The 12,044-nt window shown below is 39.4% G+C and overlaps 1 protein-coding gene across 1 annotated transcript; it reads left to right on the plus strand.

Annotated features, from left to right (window-relative positions):
* Positions 1 to 382: 382 nt before the first annotated feature.
* On the plus strand, positions 383 to 10,490 carry ptgesl (prostaglandin E synthase 2-like). The gene is made up of 7 exons (XM_061980429.1): positions 383 to 667; positions 5,828 to 6,016; positions 6,094 to 6,149; positions 9,207 to 9,359; positions 9,525 to 9,725; positions 9,805 to 9,922; positions 10,007 to 10,490. The coding sequence occupies exons 1-7, from the start codon at positions 383 to 385 to the stop codon at positions 10,133 to 10,135; spliced, it is 1,131 nt and encodes a 376-aa protein (XP_061836413.1). The 3' UTR covers positions 10,136 to 10,490.
* The last annotated feature ends 1,554 nt before the right edge of the window (positions 10,491 to 12,044 follow it).

The raw sequence follows: 12,044 nt of genomic DNA on the forward strand, positions 1-12,044 counted from the left end.
TATATATATATATATATATATATATATATATATATATATATATATATGTATATATATATATATATATATATATATATATATATATATATATATATATATATATATATATATATATAATTCCAACAAATAATATTTTCAGCTGCCTAACTTAAAATATTTTGTTTCACTTCTGATTAAACGCTAAATCAATAAACTGTGCTGTTTTCTTTCTATCTAAAATGTTCATCCATCCATCCATCCATTTCCTACCGAAAAATGTTCATGTTCACCTTAAACACAACCATTGAACATAAATGCGTAGCCCGTGACGTCATGAGTGGGCGGTGCTTATCCTGGCAGACCGCAGGCAGGGTGAAGTGTGCCGCGCGCAGACTCTTACGCAATGCATTGTGGGAATTTACGTAAAACCAAGATGGCGGCGGCCTGCGGCAGGTCTCTCCTTAAGGTCGGCCGGACAGTGCTGGACAGTCAGCCCGGCACCGTCACCTCCCTCTACCGGAGAGCCTATGGCACCGGGTGTCCCGGCGGGACGGGGGCCCGGTTCGGACTGCGCGTAGGCGGCAGCAGGGCTCTGGGCTGCGCCTTCCTGCTCGGCGGCGGCCTGGGTCTCTACCACACCGCCAAGTTCTACTGGGTCCAACAGCACCTGGCCCAGGACCACTGCAAAGTGAGCGGGAATGAAATATTAATGTCAACATTTATTATGTTTTGTGACTGTCTCAACTGGCACACTTCCATACTTACACACTTAAGTGCGCTTCACTTATGCTAACTAGGCAAGCTAATTAGCTTCCATGCTAACAGGAAATTATCCCCGAAAACGGCAATTAAATATGACTAAGGTGTATCTTACTAAATTAGACTAAAAAAAGCTAGCATGCTTCAAGTACTAAAATATGAGCAAACATTAGCATACATCAAGCACTAAAATATGACAGGTGCGTACTTGCCAACCTTGAGACCTCCGATTTCGGGAGGTGGTCGGGGGTTGGGGGCGTGGTTAAGAGGGGAGGAGTATATTTACAGCTAGAATTCACCAAGTCAAGTCAATTTCAGTGTTCATTTATTTACACATATACACACACATAATACTCATCTACTCATTGTTGAGTTAAGGGTTGAATTGTCCATCCTTGTTCTATTCTCTGTCACTATTTTTCTAACCATGCTGAACACCCTCTCTGATGATGCATTGCTGTGTGGCATGCACAAAAGTGCTTTCATCAAATGCACTAGAGTCTGGAATAGGGATGTCCCGATCCGATATTTGGATCGGATCGGCTGCCGATATTTGCCAAAAATTGCGTATCGGCAAGGCATGGGAAAATGCCGATCCAGATCCAGTTTAAAAAAAAACTCCGGTCCGCGTTTTCTAACGCACCGATTTAAATAATACATTCCACTTTTCTGCTGCTCCGTAATTTCCGTTCCGCATTTTCCAGCACACCTTCAACACATCCACAATTCTCACGCAGTTGCTTTTAGCTGCTGGCATTACACGACAGGCTCTTCTCACTCTTTTCTGTGTCTGTGCTTTTCACAGACAGCAGCGCACCTTCTTACACACGTCACATACTGTCACGTCATACGTCACATACTGTCACGTCATACGTCACATACTGTCACGTCGTACGTCACATACGTATACGTCCTCCCCGAGCAGAGAGGTAGCAGCATGGCTAACGTTAGCTGTGATGCTAGCGCAGCCGTGTGACCAACGTTCTCTCTAAGGTGCGCGCTTGTGCAATTGCGCACTGTTTAAGCGTCCTCTGCGCATAGCAAATCTATGCCACGCACAAAATCAAATAAAAAAATAAACGCATAACAATTTTCGACACACGGACACGACAGAGACAACAGTTTTCGTCATCATTGTTCAAATATTGTGACGTCTGTCGAGACGCTTATCTCCGTTCGGTGCCACACGCCCACACCATCAAAATGCAGAGGCAAAAAAATTCCACATCACCTTATGAAAAAATTAGTGATTTTTTTTAGTTGTGATTTCCTTCTCTGCATGAAAGTTTAAAAGTAGCATATATTAATGCAGTATGAAGAATATTTTTTTAATGTAGACATGCAAGCCTTGAAAGAACATTTTGAAAATCAAGACTACATTTCCTGCAAATGGGTGCATTTCTACCCTATATTTTAACTTTAGATTTATTCTCATATCAAACTCTTTTGGCTGTCTTTTTGACACTTACATCCGGCGCCCCCCTCCACACCCTGGATTATAAATAATGTAAATAATTCAATGTGATTATCTTGTGTGATGACTGTATTATGATGATAGTATATATGTGATAGTATATATCTGTATCATGAATCAATTTAAGTGGACCCCAACTTAAACAAGTTGATAAACTTATTGGGGTGTTACCATTTAGTGGTCAATTATACGGAATATGTACTTCACTGTGCAACCTACTAATAAAAGTCTCAATCAATCAATCAAAACACATAGAATCATCATACTGCTGTGATTATATGCATCAAGTGTTCATTCAAGGCTAAGGCAAAATATCGAGATATATATTGTGTATCGCAATATGGCCTTAAAATATCGCAATATTAAAAAAAGGCCATATCGCCCAGCCCTAGTTCAATGATGCCATTTCTGTTTGTCATGTATAATTTTGTCTATTTTGTGTTTATCCTTGAATAAACAGGTCAGTTTCTTGTTACCAACCATTGTGTATTATTCAAACTCCCCTAATTCAGCTGGCTAGTTGTTATCAAGAGTACTAAAACCCTTTTCAACTTGATTCTGACAACTAAGTAGGCTAAATAACTTTAAACTTTAATACATGCTCGGATAGGCCAGTATCGGTCAGTATCGGTATCGGATCGGAAATGCAAAAACAATATCGGTATCGGATCGGAAGTGCAAAAACCTGGATCGGGACATCCCTAGTCTGGAATCTTCCATCTCTCCCTAGCATGGCCCAAAACCGGTCAATCTTTGCTTCCTGAGGAAGATCTTCACTGCCAAGCACTTGGTAGTCCACTACTTCTTCCCGGAGGCTATCCAGGCAGGTCCAATCACAGCTGCGGTTTGGAACTTACAAGCGTATTTCTTCATTTTACGCCATGGCTGTATCTTCTTTGTTCTTCTGCTTCGTCTCCTTGTTGTGTGCGCAGTTGTGCACTCTTTAAAAGCCGTAGATGTTATTGTCACATATGCATGTACAGTAGATGGCAGTATTGTCCTATTTAAGAGTGTCACAACATTGCTGTTTACGTCAGACAAACAGACGAAACACATGTTGTTGTGTGTTGTTACCGCGCTGGGAGGACGTTAATGAAACTGCCCAACAATAAACCCACATAAGAAACCAAGAACTCGCCCTCGATCATTCTACAGTTATAACGTGATTGGGCAGGTACCCTGTTTATATTGTGGGAAAGCGGACGTGAAAACAGGCTGTCGACACATCACTCAGGTCCGCCTGAATTTCGGGAGATTTTCAGGAGAAATTTTGTCCCAGGAGGTTTTCGGGAGAGGCGCTGAATTTCGTGAGTCTCCCGGAAAATCCGGGAGAGTTGGCAAGTATGCTGAGGTGTATACTCATAGACTGCTTCTAAGGGTACGCAGCATCGAGCGCTACTGGCGCTGACGAGATGCGAGGCCGCCATCTTGGAGTGGTGATCCGCTCCACTCAGTGCAATTAATTTGGCAGGAGCAATGAACTGTCAGCGATCTTACCTCACTGAATACCACTGATTTTCACACTTTTTTTTGTCATACGCGTAGCTATGATAAAGGACACATGTTTTGGTGTGTTTTATTATTCATAGTTTGCTTAACAGTAATAGAATATTCTTTTATGCTATAAGTGACCAGACGTCCAAGATCAAAACTGGGAATATAATCCCAGAGAAGGGGGGGAAAAAACGGTCAGCTATTTTTAAATTGAAGAAACAATATGATTCAGTTATATATACATGCGTATATCCTACATAAACAATGTATGAATACATTAGATATCTATATATCTTAGGAACTGTATCTCTGTTGCTGCAGCAGCAGAGAGTTTATTCTGTCTTGACACTTTGTATTGATATATTGTACAACATGATAATGTTTACAGTGATTGTTTTATATGTATTTTTTTATGTATGTCGCTTTGGATAAAAGCGTCTGCCAAATACTTAAACATAAACATATATAAACACCTGAAAGTCTTTATATCAGCTAAAACCACCAATCTGTTTCGCTGGATTCAGAATAAAACCAAATTCTGTCTTACCCAACATTGTTAGTATTTGAATATTGTTACTTGAAGACTTATTCCTGGTTACAATTATACTGTTAAAGTATTGTCTTATACTTTGCCTAAAATGAGCATGCATCATAATCAGTGGCGGCTGGTGAATTTTGTTTTACATTTAGACTTGTATAACACTGTATAGCCACTGTCCATCTGATTGTCTAGTTAGCTAACATATATTACTTATTATTCTTTTCACAAAATACAACCAATAGTACGTTAATGTTAAATCTTACTTGTGAAAAGTAATCCCCCGATTCCTATTTTCAACAGTCCGCTCATTTGAGCAGGAAAATGCTGAACACCAGCCCGGCATCTTTGTTTTCTACCTGTCAACTGTCAGTTTAGCATCTTTGTTTTCTACCTGTCAACTGTCAGTTTAGCATCTTAGTTTTCTAACTGTCAGTTTAGCATCTTTGTTTTCTACCTGTCAACTGTCTTCACCACTTCAAGATGGCGGCCGAATTTCTCGCGTCACAGCAGCCAATGCTGCATCTATAAGATGTCTATGTGTATACTTACAAAATTAGCCTAAAAAAGCTAACATACCAACATTAGCATGCATCAAGCACCAAAATGTGACTGAGGTGTATACTTACAAAGTTAGCCTAAAAAAGCTAACATGCTAATGTTAGCATGCATCAAGTACAAAAATATGATGTGTATACTTATAAAGTTAGCCTTAAAAAGCTAGTATGCTTCAAGTACTAAAATATGAGCAAGGTGTATACTTAAAAAAAAAAAAAGCTTTAAAAAGCAAGCATGCTAGCGCTAAAATGCTTCAAGTGCTAAAAAAGACAGAGGGGTATACTTAGAAAAAATAGCTTTAAAAAGTTAGCATGCTAACTTTAGCATGCATCAAGTACCAAAATGACTGAGGTGCAAACTTACAAAGTTAGCCTAAAAAAGCTAGCATACTAATGTTAGCATTCATCAAGTACAAAAATATGACTGAGGTGTATACTTACAAAGTTAGCCTAAAAAAGCTAACATGCTAACGTTAGCATGCATCAAGTACAAAAATATGATGTGTATACTTACAAAGTTAGCCTAAAAAGGCTAGCATGGTTCAAGTACTAAAATATGAGCAAGGTGTATACTTAAAAAAAATAGCTTTAAAAAAAGCAAGCATGCTAACGCTAAAATGCTTCAAGTGCTAAAATAGGACAGAGGGGTATACTTAGAAAAAATTGCTTTAAAAAGTTAGCATGCTAACATTAGCATGCATCAAGTACCAAAATGACTGAGGTGCAAACTTACAAGTTAGCATAAAAAAGCTAGCATACTAATGTTAGCATGCATCAAGTACAAAAATATGACTGAGGTGTATACTTACAAAGTTAGCCTGAAAAAGCTAACATGCTAACGTTAGCATGCATTAAGTACAAAAATATGACGGAGGTGTATACTTACAAAATGAGCTTTAAAAAGCTAGCATGCATCAAGTACTAAAATATGAGTGAGGTGTATACTTACAAAATGCAATATTTCCTTGTAGGATTGTTACTGGTGGAGGTGCTGGTATTCTAATACAAACCTGGTTCCTGTTCCAGGTGTCAGACCGAGGCTTGAGGCTGACCCTGTACCAGTACAAGACCTGCCCCTTCTGCAGCAAAGTGCGAGCCTTCCTGGACTACCAAGGTCTGGCCTACGACATCGTGGAGGTCAACCCTGTCATGCGCCAGGAGATCAAGTGGTCCGCCTACAGAAAAGTGCCCATCCTGATGGTGGACGAGGACCTGGTAGGACGCCCGGAAGTCTTTCTTACAGTTCTGAGGACTTGACCTCGTGTTTTCTTTTCTTTCTTTTTAATCGGCAGCAACTGAACGATTCGACCGTCATCATCAGCTCCCTCAAGTCCTACTTAGTCAGCAAGTAAGTCAGCAAAAATAGCTCAAGAAAAACTAGCATGCTAAATAGCATGCTTACAGTTAATCAGTGAAATATCAACATTTATGAAACTGGGGTGTATACCTGTTAAATTAGCTTAAAAATCTAACATACTAATGTTAGCATGTTGATGGTAACATGTGTCAAGTACCAACATATATTACTCTGAGGTGTCTACTTGAAGATTTGGTTTAAAATTTTAGCATGCTAACTTAGTATGCATTAAGTACGAATATGTATACCTTTAAATTTGCCTTTAAAAAAAAAAAGAAAAGCTAGCATACCAATGTTGCAAGTACCAAAATATGACTGAGGTATATACTCACAAAATTAGCTTTAAAAAAGCTAGCATGCTAACGCTAACATGCATCAAGTATTAAAATGGGACTGAGGTGTATACTTAAATAAATAGCTTTACAAAGCTAGCATGCTAACATTAGCATGCATTAAGTACCAATGTGCGGCTGTGGTGTATACCTTTAAATTTGTATTTAAAAAAAAAAAAGGTAGCATACCAAGGGTCAAAATATGACTGAGGTGTATACTTACAAAGTTAGCTTTAAAAAAGCTAGCATGCTAACGCTAACATGCATCAAGTACTAAAATTATGACTGATGTATATATTTTTTAAAAAGTAGCATACTAACATTAGCATTTATCAAGTACCAAAATATGACTAAGGTGCATCTTTAAGAAACTAGCATGCTAACATTAGCATGCATTTAGTACCAATATATGACTGAGGTGTATACCTTTAAATTTGTCTTTAAAAAAAGCTAGCATACTAATGTTACACGTACCAAAATATGACTGAGGTATATACTTATAAAATTAGCTTTAAAAAAAAAAAGAAGCTTGCATGCTAACGCTAACATGCATAGAGTACTAAAATATGACTGAGGTGTATATTAAAAAAAAAAAAAAGTAGCATACTAACATTAGCATTTATCAAGTACCAAAATATGATTAAGGTGCATCTTTAAAAAACTAGCATGCTAACATTAGCATGCATTTAGTACCAATATACGGCTGAGGTGTATACCTTTAAATTTGTCTTTAAAAAAAGCTAGCATACTAATGTTACAAGTACCAAAATATGACTGAGGTATATACTTATAAAATTAGTTTTAAAAAAGCTTGCATGCTAACGCTAACATGCATCAAGTACTAAAATATGACTGATGTGTATATTTAAAAAAAAAAAAAAATTAGCATACTAACATTAGCATTTATCAAGTACCAAAATATGACTAAGGTGCATCTTTAATTAACTAGCATGCTAACATTAGCATGCATTTAGTACCAATATATGACTGAGGTGTATACCTTTTAAATTTGTCTTTAAAAAAGCTAGCATACTAATGTTACAAGTACCAAAATATGACTAAGGTGTATACTTATAAAATTAGCTTTAAAAAAAAAAAAAGCTTGCATGCTAACGCTAACATGCATCAAGTTTTAAAATATGACTGAGGTGTATATTTAAAAAAAGTAGCATACTAACATTAGCATTTATCAAGTACCAAAATATGACTAAGGTGCATCTAGCTATTTTACTTAATTGAAATTGCCTTTATGCTTCCAGTGCTTAGTGATACCTTTGTAAGTGCTAGCATGTTAACTGTTAGCATGTTAGAATTTTAGATATTTTACCCATGTCAAAATGCCTTGATTCTTCCAGTGCTTAGTGTTAACATGCCAGCACATACAAAGGTAGCACTAAGCACTGGAAGGTAGCACTAAGCACTGGAAGCATCAAGGCATTTTGACATGGGTAAAATATCTACAATTCTAGCATGCTAACAGTTAACATGCCAGCACTTACAAAGGTAACTGTTAGCATGCTAGAATTTTAGATATTTTACCCATGTCAAAATGCCTTGATGCTTCCAGTGCTTAGTGCTACCTTTGTATGTGCTGGCATGTTAACACTAAGCACTGGAAGCATCAAGGCATTTTGACATGGGTAAAATATCTAAAATTCTAACATGCTAACTGTTAACATGCTAGCACTTACAAAGGTATCACTAAGCACTGGAAGCATAAAGGCAATTTCAATTAAGTAAAATAGCTAAAATTCCAGCATGCTAACAAGTACCTTTTGTAAAATTCTAACAGTTAACATGCTAACTAGGGATGTCCGATAATGGCTTTTTGCAGATATTCCGATATTGTCCAACTCTTTAATTACAGATATCGATATCAACCAATATATACAGTCGTGGAATTAACACATTATTATGCCTGATCTGGACAACCAGGTATGGTGAAGAAAAGGTCCTTTTTTTTTTTTTAAATAAAATAAAATAAGATAAATAAATTACAAACATTTTCTTGAATAAAAAAGAAAGTAAAACAATATAAAAATGGTTACATAGAAACTAGTAATTAATGATAATGAGTAAAATTAACTGTTAGGTTAGTACTGTTAGTGGACCAGCAGCACGCACAATCATGTGTGCTTACGGACTGTATCCCTTGCAGACTGTATTGATATATAATGAGGGAGGGAGTTTTTTTGGGTTGGTGCACTAATTGTAAGTGTATCTTGTGTTTTTTATGTTGATTTAATAAAAAAAACAAAATAAAAAAACAAAAAACGATACCGATAATTTTCCGATATTACATTTTTAAAGCATTTATTGGCCGATAATATCGGCAGGTCGATATTATCGGACATCTCTAATGCTAACACATACAAAAGTAGCACTAAGCACTGGAAGCATCAAGATATTTTCACATAATAAAATAGCTAAAATCTTAACATGCTAGCACATTCGAAGGTAACACTAAGTACAGGAATGATCAATACATTTTCACATGCGTAAAATAGCTAAAATGCTAACAGTTAACATGCTAACACTGGCAGCAATGAGGGGCTGCATTGCTCCGTAATAAAGAGCCGTGTTCCGGACTAAAGGTGTGTTAGCAACATGGCTGCCATAGCGAGCTGCTTGCGTTTGCATTAGTAGCGCCATTTGCTACGTGGCAGAAAATGTTAGCCGCAAAAGGTTGTCTTTCAAAAACAATGCTAACTCGCAGGGAGAAGAAGATGTCCGACATCGTCGGCTGTTACCCCGAGATGAAGTCGGTGAACGAGCGCGGCAAGGCGGTGACGGAGTACAACAACAAGTACTGGCTCATGCTGAGCGAGGCCGACACCACGCTGGTCTACCCTGAGAAAGACATGCAGAAGTAAGTTTGCATCATCGAGGCCAGGGTTGTCAGTCAAGTTGCAGAGTAACACTCCCATCTAGTGGCCGGTTGTGTAACTGCACCACATTCAGCCAGAAATGAAATAAAGCTAGGCGTGTTAGCTGGCTAGCGTTGTGACCGCTGGTCCTGGTTGGGTGTGGTCAGGGAAGAGATGAAGTGGCGTCAGTGGGCCGACGACTGGCTGGTGCACCTCATCTCACCCAACGTGTACCGGACCACCGGCGAGGCGCTGGCGTCCTTCGACTACATCGTGCGCGAGGGCAAGTTCGGCTCCTTCGAAGGCTTCTTCGCCAAGTACGTGGGTGCGGCGGCCATGTTTGTCATCGCTAAGAGGCTGAAAAGTCGGTGAGTGCGCGCGAACGGTAGAAACGTCTCGGGTTCTGGCGGGTGTTTGGTCTCACGCCTTGTCGGCCGCGACGCACAGGCACAACCTGCAGGACGACGTGCGGCAGGACCTCTACAAGGCCGTCAACGACTGGGTGGCGGCCATCGGCAAGAAGAGGAAGTTCATGGGCGGCGATTGTCCCAACCTGGCCGACCTGGTGCGGAAACACCGCCACGCTAACGTTTGCGCTATACGCGGATATAAACCCAACACGTCTTCTCCGTCTCCCCCCCCCCGGCAGGCGGTGTTTGGCGTTCTCCGGGTGATGGAGGGCCTCCAGGCCTTTGACGACATGATGTCTAACACCAAGGTGAAGAACTGGTACCAGCGCATGGTGACGGCCACACGGGACCACCAAGGACCTCACTGAGGACAGAAGCAATCTGCTTCCGATAACGAACCATCTGCACTTTGAGGACATTAGGACTCAATACCGACCTCTACTGGCCTAAGGAGGAACTGCAGTGGCATGAAAGAATATTGTGACTTATTAGTGATGCGATTCTACTGCAATATTTAGCTTTGACGTTTCGGTACTGTAAAAAAAAAAAAAATTCAATTTCCGAGAACAAGTCCAGGAAACGTGTTGACTTGTCCGTGCTGAGCTGGTAAAGACGATACGTGTGATTACTTCCATTTTACATCGCACTGCCATCACCAGTACAAATGGACTCGGAATGCAAAGTGACTCTTGTGCACAGTTGTAAATAAAAATAAAGACAAGATCCTGTTTTGAGTTGTCATTTTTTTCTATATTGTGAAAATAAAACATCCATTTAAGTGCTCTTAAGAGTATTTGATCAAGTATTTAAAGGGGAACATTATCACAATTTCAGAAGGGTTAAAACCATTGAAAATCAGTTCCCAGTGGCTTATTTTATTTTTCAAAGTTTTTTTCAAAATTTTACCCATCACGCAATATCCCTAAAAAAAGCTTCAAAGTGCCTGATTTTAACCATCGTTATATACACCCGTCCATTTTCCTGGGACGTCACACAGCGATACCAACACAAACAAACATGGCGCATAGAACAGCAAGCTATAGCGACATTGGCTCGGAATCAGACTCGGATTTCAGCGGCTTAACCGATTCAACAGATTACGCATGTATTGAGACGGATGGTTGTAGTGTGGAGGCAGGTAGCGAAAACGAAATTGAAGAAGAAACTGAAGTTATTGAGCCATATCGGTTTGAACCGTATGCAAGCGAAACCGACGAAAACGACACGACAGCCAGCGACACGGGAGAAAGCGAGGACGAATTTGGCGATCGCCTTCTAACCAACGATTGGTATGTGTTTGTTTGGCATTAAAGGAAACTAACAACTATGAACTAGGTTTACAGCATATGAAATACATTTGGCAACAACATGCACTTTGAGAGTGCAGACAGCCCAGTTTTCATCAATTAATATATTCTGGAGACATACCCTCATCCGCTCTCTTTTCCTGAAAGCTGATCTGTCCAGTCCAGTTGGAAATGCATCTGCTTTGAGTGTCGCAGGATATCCACACATTCTTGCCATCTCTGTCGTAGCATAGCTTTCGTCGGTAAAGTGTGCGGAACAAACGTCCAATTTCTTGCCACTTTCGCATCTTTGGGCCACTGGTGCAACTTGAATCCGTCCCTGTTCGTGTTGTTACACCCTCCGACAACACACCGACGAGGCATGATGTCTCCAAGGTTTGGAAAACAGTCGAAAAAACGGAAAATAACAGAGCTGATTTGACTGGGTGTTTGTAATGTGTTTGAGAAAATGGCGGATTGCTTCCCGATGTGACATCACGTTTAATTCGCCAAAATTCACCCATTTAGAGTTCGGAAATCGGTTAAAAAAAAAAAAAAGGTATTTTTTCTGCAACATCAAGGTATATATTGATGCTTACATAGGTCTGGTGATAATGTTCCCCTTTAAGGCAGATATTTAACATGCTTTACAGGGAAATCATTTATTTTTAATGCTAGCGTACACTAGTCTTTCCATCATATTTTGCATGTAGCAATTATATAACTAAATAGTCTATTTTATTTATGAGCGGAAACCACTGCATTCAAATCAACGGGAGAGTCGTTGCTGTGGGAACCTAAGTCAACCTGAATTTTCTTGAGTGTATTTTTAACTCTTGAGTTTTAAAGTCCCACAATACAGCTGAGGACACTTGGGTGGGAGATGTTTATGAGCGGCAACCCCCACAATCTAACAAACATCAGGGTTGCCATGGAAACCTGAGTCAAATGGGACAAATGACAAACCCTCTTCTTCGGGAGATTATTGTTT

Source organism: Nerophis lumbriciformis, linkage group LG20 (assembly GCF_033978685.3).
Source record: "Nerophis lumbriciformis linkage group LG20, RoL_Nlum_v2.1, whole genome shotgun sequence".
NCBI lineage: Eukaryota > Metazoa > Chordata > Actinopteri > Syngnathiformes > Syngnathidae > Nerophis > Nerophis lumbriciformis.